The 20,679-nt window shown below is 30.2% G+C and overlaps 4 protein-coding genes across 4 annotated transcripts in view; 3 read left to right on the top strand and 1 right to left on the bottom strand.

Annotated features, from left to right (window-relative positions):
* The window catches only part of LOC119685396 (CD2-associated protein-like), a 188,862-nt gene that overhangs the window by 30,798 nt on the left and 137,385 nt on the right, over window positions 1-20,679 (top strand). The window lies entirely within an intron of this gene.
* Window positions 4-1,889, top strand: LOC119682406 (dimethyladenosine transferase 2, mitochondrial-like). Its single transcript, XM_038095840.1, has 5 exons — window positions 4-514; window positions 587-726; window positions 790-951; window positions 1,140-1,294; window positions 1,351-1,889. The coding sequence occupies exons 1-5, from the start codon at window positions 4-6 to the stop codon at window positions 1,781-1,783; spliced, it is 1,401 nt and encodes a 466-aa protein (XP_037951768.1). The 3' UTR covers window positions 1,784-1,889.
* LOC119685403 lies at window positions 2,493-3,780 on the bottom strand. Its single transcript, XM_038099673.1, has 3 exons — window positions 3,478-3,780; window positions 3,080-3,176; window positions 2,493-2,998 (listed from the first exon to the last, which is right to left on the bottom strand). Exons 1-3 carry the CDS (start codon window positions 3,592-3,594, stop codon window positions 2,619-2,621), a joined length of 594 nt encoding a protein of 197 aa, XP_037955601.1. The 5' UTR covers window positions 3,595-3,780; the 3' UTR covers window positions 2,493-2,618.
* Window positions 7,696-20,673, top strand: LOC119685395 (probable Rho GTPase-activating protein CG5521; the record flags this gene model as incomplete). The annotated part of the gene is made up of 5 exons (XM_038099660.1): window positions 7,696-7,806; window positions 13,425-13,535; window positions 15,627-15,644; window positions 17,654-17,825; window positions 17,895-20,673. Coding segments are annotated over exons 1-5 (3,186 nt in total), but the record flags the coding sequence as incomplete, so codon positions are not given.

The raw sequence follows: 20,679 nt of genomic DNA, 5'->3' as shown, positions 1-20,679 counted from the left end.
AATATGTACAATGTACAGCGTATCTTTTTTAGGCCATGCAAGCAATTGACGAATATACATAGACTGAGCACTAAAGTAAAGAATAAAATTAAAACAAAAACAATACCGGCGGTAAATACAGAAATACCTCAAAAACTTCTAAATAAGAAATTAAAAACTCCAGATTCTATGTACATTAGAAATGAAATAGCTGCAAATATAATCGACGAAAGTATAGAACCATTTTTATCAAACACTCAATGTAAAACAGCAATCGAAATAAATCCTGGTCTTGGACTGTTTACGAAAAAACTATTAGATCGAGAAAAACAATTTGATAATATATTACTATTTGAATCTACGGACGAATTTCTGTCCAAGCAAGAAGAATTACATGTGCTCTATCCGGAACGTGTAAAAGTTAAACGCGGTGATTTTGTAAATCTATCGAAGATAGTCTATCAAGATAAAATGGATAATGGCACACGTACAGAGGAATTGCTAGAGCATGTACCTAAAATGCCATATAATGAAGGTATAATCTGAAATTTATTAACAAATATGTTAACAATTTTAAATAATAATTATATAATTAATATTTTAATAGGTATTAATGCACGCATCTTTGGTGTAGTTGGCTCATACAATTTTTTCAAGTCCCTAATTAATTTTCTGGTGTTCCAAAATGGTCTCATTGCTTACGGACGGTATGAGTTGTTTGTAGTTATGCCTCCACCAATATACATTGTAAAATTATTATGCTTATAAATATATGTTTTGTAGTATCTTTTGATTCCTATATGTTTCCAGCACCTTACCTGCTCTGGTGACATAGGTTATATGTTTTATCGCGCAACATCAATACTGTTTCAAATTCTATTTGAGTATCAATACATAACGAAAATTCCCCGCGAATATTTTATACCACCTGAAAGTCAAAGCAAAATGAATCCAAAAAGTAAATTACATCGGGTAAATATTATTATATTATTTCTTAAAAATTGAAGTATATTATTTAAACGCAAAAAAAATTATTATAAAATAATATATCTAAGAAAGGAATACCTTAAAAAGTCTTAAAAGAAATTGAATTAATTTGTTAAAATCTTACTTTGCTTTTTTTATGAAATTTTATAAAATTGTTTTACTCTGTATTACAGGTTAATTCTATAAATACAGATTACTTGTACTTAGTAAAAATTTCACCTCGGCAGAATTTAAACGACTTTTGTTCCATAGCTGATCTTCCTGCGATGTGGTATTTTATTAAACAAAACTGTATAAGTCGACGTAATCGTGTTGTGCCAAATCTTGAGTAAGTTTAGTATAATAAATATCTTTCTTTTTTATTATATAATACAATTACTACAGAAAATGGATACCTGGTTGTGGTATTAGAGTTATAGCCGATGCTTCAGTACCAGAAAGAATTGAATTTATGTATCCTAATGAAGACACTACCAAGCTGCCTGAATATACTAATCGCTGCACAACAATGCATTGTAGAGATTACCATCAAAATACTAATATATATACACAGTTTGGTGATCTTAGCGGTAGCCAGATACTTGCACTTTTTACACAGTTTCGTAATTGGCCTGAGTATAATGAGTGTCCGTTCACGGCTTCACTGGAAAGCTGGCTAATAAAAATGAATACAACAGATGATGATAGTGCTGGAGGCATTGATATATCAGAAGAAGATGATATGCGCAATGATTTAATGGAATTAGATAATATGTCCTATGAACAAGAAACTGACAAAAAATCTGCAGGCAAAACAAAAAACACGATAAACTTATGATTAATGAATAAGAATACATATTATGCACGAACTCCATAATATTTTTTATCATGATTGTAAATAATTCTATAAATACAGAGAATTGTAGTAGAGGTTAACAATTTTATACATATACATATGTAATTTAACTATTCTTAAAGTTTTGTAAACATTTTGATCATTTAAAACATTTAAAAAAATTAACTTTCTAATATTGTTTAATATTGTTTATCGCATATGCTTTTAAAACCATATAATATATATTAAATATATTTGTGTATGCTTTCAAAATCGAGTATGTATGTATATAAAATATAATTTTATTTAAAAATTATGTTCAAGATACCTTTAGAGAAAAGACAAAATTATTTTTACACATTTAAAAGCATTTATTCCAATATTGAAGAATAAGATATAGCAGATAAACTTAATTATATATATAAAATGTTATACCCAAAAGCACTATCTTAATTGAAAAGATTATATATGCAGGAAGTAGTTAGTGTAAACCTAGAAATTCTTCTAAGTATTTTTCTTTTTTCAATCTTCAAAGTATCAGTTTTTCACGTAATATATATCTTATGAAAAAAAAACCTAACATAAAAATATTGGAAAATATAATATAATTTATAATTTATTAGAATTTTATTTGCAAAACTTTAAGAATAACGCCGTTTAAGTTGTTGCTACTTTCATTGAATTTCATTGAAAAAATTTAATTTAATAGAATTTTTTTTTATTAATTATTGAAATCACTTTTGTACATCGTAAAAATATGAAAACATTTTTTGAATTGTTTATAAGTTGAGATATTATATTAAATAAAAATATATATAAATTAAAATTAAAATATTAATTATATATTAAGGTTGGCACAATCTCCTTTTGTTGCACGTTTTGAGCCTCGTGCGCAAGGTTTAATAAGATCAACTGTGATTTGTGGTAAACCATCATCACCAAAACGTGACGCAAGCGAAATTGATTGACGTACACAGTCTACCATTAAAGTAGTAGGATCAACTCCTAAAACATAAGATAAATGCGCATTGCGGCACGGTGCACCATCACCGAATTTATAACATATTTTATTTATTCTGATTTCGCCATCTCTACATTCATTCTTGATACATTCTGGTATAACATTATTTGGTGCAAGTACGAGCATTTCATCTTCCTTACATGGACCTTTACGGAATGCTATATAGCAAGCATCTGAGTCAGGATGATATATTGCAGCTGTAAATAATAATATCTTCATTATTTGCATACATGTACATTAATGAAATTATTATTTATAAATATGATTTTTATATTTACCAGGAGCGCAGTCACATATCCAATCGTCGACTTGATCGCCAGGGTATAGTAATTCATTAGCTTTACAACGTGTTGGTGAAAATAAAGGCACGCGACCCTGTATTATGGAAGATTAAGTTATTATACATTTTATGTTTACAAATTGAAAACAATTTTTTTTTAATTGATTACTTTTTAATAACCATCGTTTCTTAGAAGTCTTTCACTAGCATTTTAAACAAAGACTTCGTATACTAAATAAAAATACTGTTTGCATCATTATGATCATTTTCGACTTGGTTAAAAAAAAACCCAATTATTAAAAGATTTTATGTATGTATACATATATTATATATAATTACGGGAAATGCCTTGTTTTTTTTTTAAACAATTAAAAAATTTTTATTGTAAATACTCACAGCAAGGTTTGATTTTTTCTTATCAACTTCGAAATGATCTGGAAACTCGATTTGTCCCACAGCACTACCGATTACGATAGTTATTAGTAAAATGTTTATGTTAAGCGATTTAAGCATTTTATAAAAATAAAAATTTGAAAAATTTGCGTATAAATAAATAACAATAATAGAAATTAATAACAAAAGTCAAAGCTGATAAAATGCAAACCGAAATCTAACTTTCTACTGATTAATTCAACAAATTATTGTGCGTCTTCGATCTTGTTAGCACTTTGCCTAGTAAATCACAACTGAGATTGAAACTCGAAGCTAGCAGTATAAAGTGAAGATCTTAGTCTGTGATTAAGTGTTCATTTTATTCGCAATTTGTAAAAAGTTAAAAAAGAGCAAGGGAACAACCTGTTTTAAGTGTTTTCATTTATTTTATATGAATTAAAAGATAAGCACAAACTAATCTCCAAGAATCGTTGCAAGAAGAAAGAGCATCATTTACTCTCATCATTCATTTCAGATCATATCTGGTATTTATACCAAAAAAATAGTGATTTTCTTTATACCAAACCCAATAATATATTCTATATTATTTTTGTTTAATAGCATAAATCTGGGAATTTGTTTATCAAGCATGTAAACTCAATATAAAATAATATATAATTGAAGAGTGCATCACAAAAACAAATTTGTTAGATCACCAACTGGAATTCCCGAAGTTTATAATATATGTATGTTTGTAGATACTCATCAGAAAGATAACACTATAAAAAAAACTAAATATAATAAAATGTCGTTATTATTTCTTAAATGTTTTGCATTTATTACATAGTGAACCATCAAGAGGATCGCAAGAGAAAATTTCATTTGCTTAACAACATAATACAAATTTTTAAAAAAATAAAATATTTTTATTCTATTAATTCTTCATCCTTATGTAAGAAAGCTACAAATCCTAAAGGCTTTTGAATGGTACTTGAGGTTTGATTTGCCGAATAATTGCCGAAGTGAGTGTACATCAGCCCGAATGGAAATAGTTTCTATAGTTAATCTATTCATTATTTCTTCGCACTTTAACTTTGCTCCTTAGAAATCCCGGCGACTATAAGTCATCCCGCTGAACCCTTTTCTAAACTCTATCAGATCTTTATGAAATGTTAAATTAGGTGAAGCGTTAGCACATAAAAATAAATGAATCTAAATCTACCCAAGTCATATTTACTATGAAAAGAGACAGTTGTTTTAAAATTAAACTAAATATGTAATAATTTCACAATTAAACACTGCAAAATATATAGGCATGCATTTGGATAGGCGTCCTTCATCCACTTAACATATCATTCCCCTTATATAAAAGTGTGCTGAAATCAGTTCAGACCTACGGCATTTAGCTATGGTGCACAGCAGTAATATCGAAATTTTTTAAATATTCCAATCAAAACTCCATGAGAAATGATATACTCTTCATAGTACATAACTAATGTCCACATCTATCGTGATCTTAACAAATCTCTAGTGAAAGTTGCAAACAGAACTTTGACCTCGTTATTATATAAACACGTATTAAAAAAATCAGAATGCCAAGCCGGTGATTGTAGCACATATAGCCGATTTCAAACCAATATGGATATATCATACCTATCGCACCTATCACATCGCATTCTCCGATTAAGTATTGCCTGATGTTTACTCTGCATGCTAGCTTTTTCCAAAATATTTTAAAATTGAGTATGCAAATTTCAAAAAAGCTATTTGAGAGATTAAATAACATACATTTATAAAACCTTCATAATCAATATGAAATCTTCTAGTTTTGCCATGTCGTTTTTGCAGTACTTACAACTTAATCAAGTTAATCCCGGTTTGATTGCATATCCAATCGAGACGTTGCTTTTTCCGGCATATTTTCATATAGTTGTGTACTATTTAACTCAAATGGTTTCCCAAACTCATTTCATTCGGAATACGACATATTATATTTATGTGAGTTCTTTTCAATACTCAGAAGAGAACTATTTTCGGAACTTTTTGGTCTTACCGAAGTCATAAGCTTCATAGACATAAGTCTGCAAAAAAAAAACTGCACTTTCCTAGCAGATGGGTAGCTGCTATAACCCAATCTTGCTTCAACCATTCCCAACCATTTAATTTCTTCAGTTTCGACAAAAATATCTTTTTGGTAAGTCTCAGCTGTGTTGATGATAATTAAATCATCTATGTTTTATATTTGGTAGAAAATTTTAGGAGTTAATATAACATAGACGGGATCCAATTTTTTGAATTTTGTCTCCTTTTGTTGCAAGAGGCTGCTTTAATACGCTGTTATTGACAAATTTCTATGGATAACACCTTAAGAATTGTACAGTGGTTTCTGTATTTATATTATTGCCTTTTAATTTAAGAAACAATATTTTTTACAAAACGAAAGCCACGTTTTAAGCGGAGTTAGACTTCAAAATAGGAAACCAAACAGTTTCAATTTACTGTAACCTTTACCCGCGCCGTTTAATATACATTAATAAAGCACTTATAAGATGTAGATTTATAAGTAATATTTTCATAAAATATATATTGAATACTATCGTGTTTAGTTTAGCAAAAACGGCAGCGAAAGGCATGAAATCCATTTCTTTTAATTTTATTATTGTTTACTCATTTTTTTAAAAGAGCTTTTATAAAAGTACATATATGTATATATCTTCATACATACAAACATCATTTGTTTTAATGCGATAACAGTTCCATAAAATTTCTAAAAAATTGAATTGAATATTTGCATACCTACATATTGTACTTATTTATTTTTGTTTTGCTCTAATTATTTAAGGTAATAAAATTATATTTTTTTCCATTCATAAAGCCGTTTGTTTTAAATAAAAACCGAAGAAGCGATTCATATTCCAACAAAAAAAAACAATTCATCAACTATTTATAAATCTAATTTTATTTCTATTACATATTAAATAAAATAACATTCGACATTATTATATAGCTAACCACCGAAGAACAAGATACTTAAGAAACACGAGTTTCGAAGAGCATGGATATCTTCACCGAATTACTTGGTTGCAAACGGCATGATTTTCGTTTATGATTTAAAATAGAATAAAATATTTTTTAAAATATTTTTTTTTTAATTCACACTCTTGAAACCGTGTCCGCAGTCTAAAATAATGCAATTTCATTAATTATTTTCTTCGAAGCTTATATTAAATTAAATTTCCATCAAATATATTTTGTAATTTATTACAAATCATTCGAACAGCTGCTTAATATAAACATTATTAGGACAACAAGTTAAAGCTATAAATTATATATAACATACAACTTTTTATAATTATATTAGTTGTATTTTAAATTATAAAAATTAGCTAATTAGTTGGTTAAGGTGCGCTGACTCTGAGCTTCAAATTTGGCAAAATACGAGTTCGATTTCTGGTATTTGCAGTCTCAAAAAATTATTTACGTATAACTAAATATAAAAAAAATTATTGCAAGACCACTGATCTTGGGTACTTCGCAATATTCAAAACAGCTGTATGGTCAACCAAAAATTCAATTAATTAAAATAATATTTAATAAATTTTTGTTGTTGTGGTTTCACTACTGTTCAAAAAACTTTTTTAATTAAATTATAGTAATTGTAATTTACTCTCATTATATATTTTAACGAAATTCAATAAATAATTTTTAATGCTAATTTGTTTCTTACTATTTCCAATACTACTCGCCACAAAACAGAGTCGTCAAATTTTTCGCCGTAATTCGCCGTAACAACTTTCATAACGTCAACATTTTACATTTTGCGTTGTGAGTGCTGCTCTTATTTTTGTAGTGTTTTTACCTTTAGAAAAAATCGCTAAATTCTATTAAAAATTATTGCAATAACTATTATATGTATTTAAAATAAATATTAATATAAAATATAATTGTTCATAAGTTATTCTACATGTTAATAAACTGTATGTGAAAAATGCTAAACAAAAACGGTAAAAGAAAAAGTAAAAAAAATTTGCCAGCGACGACAGTAAATAAAAGAAAACAACTTTTGTTGGTGGCGAGAAGAAAATAGTTAAAGTAGCACCTGATACCTTTAATAATTGTGAAAGGGTTATTGATATTGTGCGTGCAAAATGCGAAATAAAAAATTAAAGTGCTTTTAATATATAAATATAAAATAAAAAATATAATTAAAAATGTAATATATTATATTTAATGTGTTGCTAAAGAAAATGTTTACGAAAAAATCGCATGCCGATATAAAAAAGTCCACCGCAAAATTGCAGGACTACAAAAAGGATTCCTCATCGCGTCTAAGACATTTGCGCACTATTTTAGGTAAATTTTATTTTTTTTAAATAAAAAAATATATCAAAAATAACTGTAATTAAATATATTTCTTAAGCCGTGTGTTTGTATGTATGTATGTATGTCATTGCGGTGCTCAAGATAGAAAAAGCAGTAGGTGTAAGTAAGTGCTATACTTCGGTCGCTTATGTGTAACAAACAAGAAATATAAAAGAAAAAAAATATATGAATCTGGTCAAATCAATGACAACAACTTTAGCCCACAAGCTGAATTTTCAATTCCCCAAACAGCAAAGTCATGTTACCAATACTAAACATTGCCAATTGATAAACCAATTTACAATATAGTATATTGTATATGTACTAGCAATTTTATGGACATTAGCTTTTACTCTTTGCACCACTACAACCGCCGCCGTCATGTCATCACATCATTATTCTATTTCCTGCTATATTTGTTTTTGTGAATTTTGGTATTGCTTTTCATGCCGCACAGTAGTGCCTGCTCGGTACTAGCTGCTGTGCACTTCCAGTACTTCCAAGTTTAAACAATTTCATACGCTATTCGCACTCACTCACATAAACTCTTTAATAAAATCTACAAAAGTACAACACATGAAAAATAAAAAATTCTCAAATAAAATAAAATTATGCAAATTATTTATGTACAATTGGAAATCAAGTGTAAATAAACAAAAAAAAGCACATTAATTTGAACTAAAAAAAAGCACATCAAAATATATAGAAAATATGGAATATAGTGTATAGAAGGCTAGGTACGGAGAAATGTGTGGGGAAAAAAAATTTACAATGGCATTGCTTTTTATCATTGCCTCGGCGGCGTTAACTGGAAACATCATTAGCGCTTATACAATATTTAATAGCTTGCTAAAATGTTATTTAGTTCTGCTCTTCAGTGCCCCTTTACATGTGTCTACACCACGCTACCGTTGAAGCAATTATCATTCTTATATTCGTATATATACATCATATATCACATACATTCATTCCTGATTAACACTTTTTGCCGTGCTTTCGTATTCTCGCTAAACATTGCCGTGCTTTAGCTCAAGTTTAACGCCAATTCTTTTTGTTTTTTTTTTTTTGGCTCATATCGTAGTACCAACTCGCTAACTCGCTGAACCAGATGTTCTGCTATTCTTGGCTAACTGAGGTTGTAAGCATAGTTCTTCAAATAATATCGCACTGTAGTAATAAAATATACTTAGTTCTTTTGAAGCACTAATGAGGTGCTTCTTAAGTAATTGTATTACTTAACTCGTCCGCTATTGCTATTAGTCATGTCATACACCTAAAAATGTCATTACTTACTTTCTTCTGCTTTGGGAACCTGTTTTAAAAGAAATCTCTTTGAACTTAGCTTATTTGGAAATATTTTGCCGCAAAAACACTTCTGAATCATCCTCATTTGTATTTGCACCCTACCATCTGCATTTTGAATTGAATATATTGATCTTATTGATGTTTTGTTCGTGATTAAATTTCTTGTACCATAGTACACTGTTTACAGCCTACTACAGTCTACAAGGAAACACTCTTCTCAAATTTTTTTGAACTGTAAAAATAATTATTATGTGAACGGAAAGTAGTAGATGAGTACAAAGTTTAATAATTATATAAAAATATAGTTTAGATAAATTTATAAAATATAAATCTATATAAAAATGAATATTGTCTGTCTGTCTGTACTCGATGGATTCAAAAACCATACATCCAACCACCGTGAAAATTTGGGAAATTATTAGGTATATCCCCGGGAAGGTTTTTGCAAATTTTTATCAAGTGATCAGAGAAAAACTAGGCAAGAAAGAGATCGAGTTCACACTGCTCTTGCTCGATCATTAAAAAACGAGTGAGTGATACAAAGTTCGCCGGGTCAGCTAGTAAATTATAAAATGAGAGAAAAATTAAATATTCTTGATCTTCTTTGCTTGATGAAACGCGATTTAGTTTCTATAGCACTTTTACTTAATAATAGTCCACTGTAACAATAGAGTTATTGAAATATGATAATGATTTAATCAGGTGATTTTATAGAAGTATAGTTTGTATGAAAAGTAATTAATAATCTAATTTAGGTTAGGTTGGTGCGGTAGCCTTGTGCCCAAAGCCCACTCAAGTTCAAATAATGGCTCGTTGTGGAACCACAGATTAGAGTGAATTAGAAAGTCACAACACTCTCATGCAATCGAAAGTTAACTAAATTGATAAGTTTTTAAAGTTAACTAAGTCCCTAATTTTGTAGGATAACAGGTTTATCAGGTCGGTGAGAAAAGTGACTAAGAATTTTAAATCTTCTCCTACTTATTAATAAACCCTGACAGATTATAAGGATTTCCTGCCTATCCGCAGAGTTACAACCCCTGACAGAAGTCATTATGGGGTATATCAAGTGTCAGAGCATATATTCCTAGTTAACAGTGACATGTGAGCACCGATGAATTAATGCTGAGTAGGTTAGTTGAAGCTGTTAACTGGTACGTTTTTTGTCCAGTTTGAACCAGTTCGAACTTGAAGTGTGACAGAAGGGTATATCTGCTCAAGTTTGGTTAGATATGTTCAGATATTTTTGTTTGATTTCAGCTTGGCCGTTGTAAAAGAATAATCTAATAAAAGTTTTATAACTACGTTATTTTAATACATTAGGCTATATGTATACTAAACCCTGAGAAAACTTTGGTACAGCCTTTTATTTAAGTCTTTGAAAAATCTCATAATTGTAATGTAATTAATATTATCGAAATCTTCAAAGTAAGTAAGTCTATGTACAATGATATTTTAATTTGTACAAACTGCTGTCATGATTTTGTAATGTTGGGATCACACTTCAATCTTTTGAAAAAATATAAAAAGCTGCTAGGGCTTATGTTAGGTAACGTTGGAGAGGCGGCCTTGTACCCAAAGCCTATTTGAACTCACATTGGAGCTCGCGATTATACCACGGATCAGTGTTTTTCATACATAGACCAGAAGTATTCCTGAAAGGACCGTAGTGGTAAGCGTATGAATAACGCTGAAAGGCGTTGCTGTGGTTTATCCCTGCACACGTATCTGGCTTATTGAGTATAGTATTAAATTATAGTCAATTCAAAATATAGCGTTTTCTTATTAAATTTGTAGGGGCTTTAGATGCTATTTGATTTAACACATATCTAGAGTTGTGCGAAAGCCTATGAACGTCTATTCCCTTACTACTTACTACTTTCCACAGGGACATTGCCAGCTCTTCATGGATTTCAACTATAATTTTCGCTGAGTAGAATAAGCCACATTTAGCGTTAATTATTTCAATCACAAATAAATAATTAAAAATATATAAACTTTCAATGTAGTCTACCGAATTATATAACGATTTTAATGTCTATAGTATTGTTGTGTATATAATTGTGTGGATTTCTCCTACTTTGCTGACGCAAAAGAGTTCGTTTCTATAATCATTTGGAATTTGGTTTTTCCATTTCACCGCTAGAATTCAACTCCTAATTCTTCACGCATTTTTGTTTTAATTTTTTTTTTCACTTATTTTGCAAAATTTTTATCTAATCAAATTTTATTTGAATAAATTTTGCTGCTTAAAGAAAACTATACACTTGTACATACGACCAAGTTTTTATACTTTCTGTTAGTTATAATGAAAATAATATATTCTTTACGTTAAATTTAGGTCAGTAAGTAATTAAGTTGAGTAGGATTATAAATTATTTATTCTTGTGTATATTTTTAATTGAAGTCTTTAAATTTAATGAGCTAATAGAGCTTAAATATTATTTATTATTACCTAATTTTGATTTAAATTATTGAAAGAGTTTTAAAACAGGGCATTTATATTGATAATATATATTTAAATGTATTTTATATAATAGATGTGTATAATAGATAGATTATCTATATATGGATAAATTTATATCCAGATTTAGAGTCAACTTCAATAAGATCGAAGAAAATTCCAAACATCATTCCAGAAAGATAATAAAATACACAATAATTATATTTTTATTACTGAATTTATGTATAGAATATAATTGAATAATTATATTATTTATTTTAATACACATACTTTTTACACGATTACTTCTGATACAATTAATGAAGATGCTACAGATCAGTTTAATATGATTTAACCAATGTCATTGGTTTAAATTACCTAGTGTAAAGTTATTGAGTGGACGTGCTAATCTTAACTAATAAGAGTTAATAAGGGTTATGTCTGGTTTTCTAAATTTTTTTTTACATAAATCTTAACCCTACCATCCAGGTGTTCACTGCATACAAATTTTTATCTTATCAAATTTTTTATGAGTACATATTACTACCTAAGTTGAAATACTTTGCGTTTGTTATAATGAAAATAATATAATGTCAATACATAATTGGAATTATTATTATTATTTTTTTTTTGAAAGTTTCTCTGTTATTGGTACACTTCTATACCATAGTAATTCTACACTGCTTCAAATAACACGCTGCTTGATAAATACAAATTTTTGTTCTCAAGATCAAAGAAAAACATAAATATGATATACTATATAGCTGAAACTAAAAGATAGTAGTGTCAGAATTGCATTTCTTATTTATTATAAATACATTTTTTCAATAACATTTATTTTATATTTACTTAATTAGTAGTCCCTAACAAATAGTCGCGGTTCCGAATATAACTCTTATCATGTATGCTTACAACTTTTAAAAGAATTATCGCTCTAGTAAGTAATAATATAACCCATGCTTTCTCAGAAATGAGGAAACTATCCGGAATGAAGCTACAACAATAACAGAAAATGATTCAAATTATGCAGATTTCAGATATGAGATATAAAAACAAGATGCTACTTACTTTTTTATTTTGAGTCATGTTACAATCTAAAATCATGATTCATTTGCTCACCTTTTCATCGGTGCCATTTTCAATTTTTTTAAATTTCTTTAATTGAGATCTATTCTAGTTCCTTATATTTAAACTTTACTTACGTACCGACATTTTTTATTTGTTACGATCTCTTCCGAAAGAATAATTTGAGTGACTGAAAATCTTGGCAAAAGTTGTATAGTTGTTGATAAGAGTTGTTCTCGAGAATCATATGGTATCAACCTTTAATTCTCAAAGTTTGAGGTAAGGCTGCTACCTTCGACGAATATTTATTGGACATACGGCCTCCAAACTTGCCACATTCACCGCTTTAGCTGCAGTCATTTCCTACTACAGCAAGATGTTGGCATGGTTATACCACCATGTACTCAGTCGTCAGAGCCGAGTAAAAGGTAGATGGTTGATAATAAAGCCGAAGATGCTGCTTGAGACGCATCCGACTCCTTACACTGACAAAAGTTATTGCACCAAAATTCTATTATGAATTTGGTTCGATATGACTATGAGTAACTATAAGAATATCGCGTTCGATATTCATTCTCTGTTCAGAATATTTTAAAACAAATATTATTTAATAGAATTTGTATGAAATGAACTCGTCCAAAATTACAAATATATAAAATTATGTTTTATTAATTGTGGCAAATAATTTTATATATTTTCTTAAGTCAACCTTTGTTATAAATAATTTTCTTAAATATTTGTTAAGTATGTTTATTTTTTCACACTTCTGACCAAATATTATTCTGTTTTATTTCAGATAACGTCGATCATGAAGATGCAAAATCATTGTTTGAAACAAATTACAGTCACGTTTATTTCATACTCTACGATACTTTCATACAAGCGGAGGCTAACCTGAAGCAAAAAGGTAAATACTTCAAAACAACATTTCGGCTTAAGGTTAATCGGATTATAATTATTTAAGTTGTGAATATAATGTATAAATATAGATATTGTGTGTGATAAATAAAATGGATCATAGTTGAGTATTTGTAATTTTATACTTATATGTTGGTATTTAAATACCATGTGTAAGATGTATGAATAATCCCTACATATAATGAATTACGCACAGAATTAAAAATATAAACAAAAGGAATTAGTAGCTACTTAAAGTATCTTTGATAACAGTTTGGTGGTTGGGAATCATTAATCACTTCTCTAAATAATGTGAGTCAGATTTTATATATGATAAAAAACTATTTTTGTCCTAATTTTTTTATAATTTTTATATAGTTTTATTATCTTAAAAAGTATTCTAGAAAAGGAATTTCATACCTAACATGTGTTATTTTTTTTCTTTAAAAAAATATAGGTCATTTAGGTCTGTAAGGAACCTATATGATAGTATAGTGCAGTTAGAACTTTTGTACATAGAACCGTATAGATTACATGGCAAAGCGTTTTTCCATTTTCTATTTATTTATGTATTCAATATGTTTTAATTAAAGATTGTAGAAATTCTATTCCGAGTGAAATAGAATATTGCGACCATAAAAAATCTGTTGCATAAACTAAGATGGACATAAAAATTGCTATTGATGAACCGTAAAAAAACATTTGGTTTAAAACCCCGGACTCCATTCTGTTTAATGAAAACCAAATGGATGTAAGAAATAATCACTTGTTTCAGACAGATAAATTAAGGTGCATGTTTCAGAATCTGTAGGCGCTACCGACATTCAATCCGCCCTTTAAAAGTTTATTGTTAATAGATGCATGCCCAATTAAAGTAACCAATGATTTGTGTTTAGATCTGTTTAAACTAAAATAATATGAATATTTTACTTGTTAACTCCATTTATCTGTTTTGATTGCATAAAACCTTTAACATTGGTCCATGACTTCGAAAACAATTCACATTGAATATAAATGGATATAAATTACTTGGATTAAGTTTATTGTTGCAATTCCTCATTAAAGCAATGTCAAGCCAATCGATTACGCTCAGAACTTCCACAACTAAATGGTCAAGAATACATATAGGCCTTTTTTATAAAGTCTTATTTTTTCTGCTGGCAATACTGATATGCCCTATTTGCACGGACTAAAAATAATCCCCTACAAGACTGTTCCTTCTCCGAAACTTTATCGGAAATAGATAGGGTCCTTGTGTTGGTTTATTTGTTTACCTATCTTCGAAAATATTAATTTAGGTATGAGATCTAATTTTTTCTATTGAAGTATAATCGTAACAAAGCTGTACAGTTACAGTTCAGATAGTATCATATTCGTTGTGATATTTTCGACGTTTATATCACAGACTATTGCTTTAAGTGATATTATTTCGGGGTTTCATGTAGTGTATCTGAAGATGGTGTGGTCAGTATTGTTTTCATCTACATTTCCTTATATCCATTTCGGGTTATTTGCTTTATCATTGGGAAAGAGATATTTTTGAAAATATTCATGACTAGAAAAGAATTGGTTAGATAATAGTTTACTACGGCAGTTTTCCTATATGCCCATTTCGTTACGTTATATGCCCATTTTCGTTACGTTACGACGACTGTAGTAACATAAGATGGTAAGGAAGGGAAAGGAAAAAAAGAAAGGAATAAGTAAGTTTTTTGTTATAATATTATTATTATATTATATTATATTTTTATAATAGATATATATATATATAGATATATAATAGATAAAAGATTGTGGTAGCAGTTACAATTTTGAATTAACATACGATCGCAATTACTTTTAGGCGAAATTAATGATCCATTTTATTTATTATTACACCAATTATATTAATTATTAGTATATTAACGATCTAATTTCTAAAAAAATTAATCAATTTATTTTATTTTCTTCCTTTTCCTATGTCGTGTACGACTAAAAAAAAAACACACGCACACTTTCAAAAAATTATAACAAATTCCAAAAAAAACATAAAAATTATTTTAAATTTCAAAAATAAATTCTTTTATTGTTTCTGTTTCTTAAATTGAAATGAAAATGGCAGAACTTCCGTTTCATATTGGTAAGTTTGTGGTTGATTTCTATGGAACTGTCTCACATTTACTGCAAAATTATTACATACATCTATTCTTTTAAGTTTGCTTCATTTTAGTCACATTAGAAAATTATATACATACATACTTATATATATCTAACAGGCATGTTCTCAATTCCGATTCCGAAAGAAATTACGAAAATGGAATTGATTTGTGTTCTCGAAAACGGAAAACGATAAAGTTAATCGGTTTTAAAAGTTTTATTTTCTTTGCTTGTGGAATGAAAAGTAATTCACAAATTTTATTATTAAATTTTATTATTAAATGCATGTTTATTAATTGTTGATTATATTTATTTTCATTCTCTGATGTATTAACTGGTATATAGCACCACTCTCTACCTCACTTATAGAAGCTCAGGGAGTATTGATAAATGACGGTAATTTACTTCTCTTACTTTTTTTATATAAATTACGGTTAACATGTAATTTTTTTTTATGGTGAGGAGGTGGAATGCTTTATGCACCGTCAAACCAACCCTCGCCGGGATGGTGTATCAGACTCTTACTTTGTAGTTTATGAAGTAAAACGCGCTCTCTTCTTCTGCGGGATTTCTTCCCCTGAGACCGCTTTCGCATCACTTCAGAGAGGATTTCTTATAAGCTGGCCATCCATGCCACATCCATGTCCCACTCCTAATTCGAATTGGAATATCATCAGATTGCTCTTCGTTTTAGATTAGTTTGGGTCCAGATCTTTCTTCGTTTACCTTAGAACATTTCCGATGAACATGTAATACTATGTTTACACTTGTACTTATCCAACCAGTTTAGCATATTTTTGTATGGATTTTGTAAGAAGAATGGCACATGTTGCTACATAGTTGCTGAGTTATAAGTACAATAATCTAAATATAGCATAAGTCATATGCGAAAGGAGATGGTTTATCAAATAAAATTATTTTTATTTAAAAGATTAAGGCACAGAACTATTAAACAAAACAATATAATATTTAATTTCGAAATCGAAAACAGCCGTCAATTGAATTTTTGGGGTAATCTTCGGGTGGTTTAAAAGTGAAAGTGCACACAAATTGTATACAAAATAATTTCAATATTTTCTTATTTAGGCGATTTAGTTCTCTAAACCAGTTTTGTGTAAAAAATTTATTAATTACTAAATTATAAACAATTTACTTCCATTTAAATATTTGTAATGCATTATAATTGCAGTAATCTCCCCCTATAACGCGGTAGATTGGTTCCGCGTTATATGGGTATTAATGTATACCCCGTATACACACGTGCAAAGGTACATGAAGCTAATTATGAACTGTACAAATCACCGCGTTATATGGGGGAATGCCCGTGTTATATATAATCTGTGTAATATTTATTGCTTCAGCAATTTTTCACATTTTTATTTTTGGGCGCATTCAATAACTCCGACTATTTTTTTTCAAACAATAAATGTATGTTAAACATAGTTATAATTACAGCTAAAAGCTATAGGATAGTTTTGAAATCATTTGAAACAGTTGTTTTCGGAAATTATAACCCAAGTCATTGCATTCGGAATTCAGAATACCAAAGCAAAATTGTGATCGGTTGACTTTTTTTAACGCGACGGAATTGAGAACATGTCCTATATATATGTACATATTGATTTCCAGTTAAGGAAGTGCCAAACTTCCTTAAGTACTTGTTTTATACTTTTTTATAGTATATCAGGCCAACTCTTTAGATATTGTAATTTATTATATTCAAATTTGCATGTCTTTCTTCCTATGCGCGTTTGCAAACAAATTTCCACTCCCATATAATTTTTTTAGAAACTTTTTGCTATTTATATATATCTATTACATTTATATTTATCCCATATATATTATACTTCATTTTGAAATCTAAATTTTTTTTTGCCATTCTTCAGCTTCATAGAGAAAACTTGTGCATCTCATATAATAACGCCATCTATATTATTCTACTCAGAAACCGGATTTTAAAATTTTAATAATATTTCTGCATTTTTAATTTAGTACACAAAGCACATCGTGAGGAGTTGGATGGTACACTATGGCTACTAGAAAAAATACTTTGCTTACTGCCAGAACTGCTAGGGCGACGTTGGCAATGTCACTCACTCAGTCGTATTATGGCGAAATTGCTCCATTTAGGAAATTCGCCGAAGTTGCGACGAGAAGGTGTTCGGTAAGTTTTGAAAATAAAATTTAAACTAAAAAAAATTATTTATTAATATTGCCCTCGTATAATTTTCAGTTACTTCTTACTATGGTACCAAGCGCTCGGTGACAACTCGCCCATGTACGTGCATAATATGTACGCAGATCTTATACCAGGCTTGATTGTACCGCAAAAAGGTGTTAGTATTGGTCTTGATGCAGAATTTAATACCTCGGATTTTTTAAATCATCCAAACATGAAAGTAGAAGGTGGTACGACATCCGTATTTCATGATGCATTCTCTCATCCAGTGCAGAATTCAGAATTATTTGCTTTACTACCACCCTCTTCGAGTGAGAAGACTGCACCACCTGATCCAAGAGATGGTTTGGAGATTTTATTGAATAGTATGGTACAAACCGCAGCTTGCTTACGTTGGCGAGATAGTCGCGCAAATAAAGACCATAAAGCTTTCGCTTTTTTAATGCAACGATTTAAGGAAGTCTTTCTGCCTGTTTTCTGCCCAAATTTTGATTTTACCATGTCTATCTATGATCCACGTTTAGAACTGCCGAATATGCGTACAATTAATAAGAAAGAAGAAGTAATGTCCTCTTGTGTGGTTGTGCTAATTAATTGGATTTCTCGTTTTACCCACGAGCGCTTATTAAATCATCGTTTGGATAATGTACATATGGAAGATGTCGATCATACACGCTTACTCTCCTACCAACAAGGATTAATTGTACGGGATGTACTATACGCTTCACGTGATAACATAAATTTCATACATGAAGTGTATCGACAAGCATTTTTGTTAAACTTTACTTCAAAGCCACAGATTGATGCTATACGCACTGCAATAGCTGTTTATCGTGATTGGATGACGGGTGCTACACCACCAACATTTTTATTAGATCCTGACGATAATTCTAGCGGCGCAGCTGGTAATTCACCAAACGGCGCTGTACAACATCCAAGTAGTTCTGCTGGAAACACACCACGCAGTCAACGTTTACGCACACCATCTTATGTAGGTGCAATAACCAAAGAGAATCTCGTAGTACGCGCTGGCATGCAAAATGTATTGCAAGTATTTGTAACGAATGCTGCTAATGTCTTTCTAGTTAACACTAGTAGTTTAAATATATACTTTCCAACGAAATCTCGTGATCATCGCTCCACACCTTTACATGAGCAGACAGAGGTGTGTAAAAAGGTACTAAACGTTTATCGAACCATGGTTATGAATACCCATATGGAACCTAAAACATGGGAACAACTTCTTTTAGTACTATTACAAGTGACATCAATTGTGCTACATCAGAATCCTAGTGGAAATAAAAGTACTAGTTTGGGTGGTATATTGGGTCAAGCTATTTTTCAAACCCTTATTGTTACCTGGATACGTGGGCATACAAATGTACCAGTAAATGTACAGTTATGGGAAAAATTTTTGACTGTACTAACTTCGCTTACGTATCGGGATGAATTAATAATTGAATGGGATAAAACGATACAGACTCTAACACGAGTATTCTCACGTTACGTTTACGCATTGAACTTGCAGGATTTGCCTTTAGATCGGTTAGCTGAAAGTAAAGGAAAACGTAGGCGTATTGGTAGCGTTTGGCATCAAACAAACTCATCAAATCTTGGTATTGTTGGAGATAAAAATAGCAAAGATCCTTTATTACGTGCGCAGGATTCTTGTAGCAATCGGTCTGATGAAGCAGCACAAAGCGGAGGTTCTAATATACAACAAAACGCATCTAATGCAACTGGAAATTCAATACCATCGCAAAATTCTATACCTGTACGGAACTTGAACGGTATACCACTTACACCGATGTTAAGTCGCAGTTATAGTGAAGGTAGTTTAGCATCAGCTGCTCGTAATTCTCGTATGCGAAAACGTCATAAAATAACTTCACAAAAATCAGTACCAGCCCCAGTTCTTCCAACAAGTGTGGAACATTCTTTAAATGCACTTTTAGCTCAACAACCAATTACAGACGTAAGCGGCAGTACGGAAACATTGAATTCTCAAAAGTTACATACAATATCACTGACGCAAGCAGATATGCGTAGAGCAATGTCTTTAGATTCTTTAGCAAATGTAGAACGACAACGTCGTAAGCAACGTCCAAGACGTTCATCTAACACTGGTGATGACGATATTGATGGTGATGATAATATTAGTGGAGGAGATTCACGGAGTCCTTCACCAACTGCAAGTAGTGGTATCGAAGGTAGCTCTATTAAGGATGCTCAAATGCAGATAGATGTGTTGGCAGTCGACACTGGAAGTTTAGAAGACGGTAATTCAGGCAGTTTTGCTGGATCGGAACGTCGATCCATAATATTAGGTGGAACTGCTACAGGTTGGTTACCAGATTCTACAGCTATTATGTGGAAGCGTATGCTGGGTGCTTTGGGAGATGTAAATCGCATACCCAAAACAGATCTTCATGCGCAGGTTTTTAAACACTTACTCGACATGACTATAAATCTAATAAAAATCAAACAAAACCAAGGTATTTCAACAGACAATCAAAGTACACCGCCACCTCCTACACTTGTACCGCCAATTGGTATAGTAGCACCTTGGTGCTATGGCGCTTTAGAACTGAATAATTCCTTTAAAAAAGGTAAACTATGGGCGCTACAAATTCTTTGTACATTATGCGTGAATGGTTCAGTTGCGGGCATGAATCAGTTACCTATTTTTTATAATGCCCTTCATAAATTGTTGACTGGAGAAGATCGTGATTTAATCTATGCAATTCTAAAGCATGTTGAAGGGCCAAGGTTTTTAAGTTTGCTGTTGCCCGGGCATACCTTATTGTTATTGGATATTGTGCATGCATCTGCAATATTA

Source organism: Teleopsis dalmanni, chromosome 2 (assembly GCF_002237135.1).
Source record: "Teleopsis dalmanni isolate 2A chromosome 2, ASM223713v2, whole genome shotgun sequence".
In the NCBI taxonomy this organism is placed as follows: Eukaryota; Metazoa; Arthropoda; class Insecta; order Diptera; family Diopsidae; genus Teleopsis; species Teleopsis dalmanni.
The sequence above is the reverse complement of the archived record's forward strand: the minus strand, read 5'-3'. Positions and strand labels throughout refer to the sequence as shown.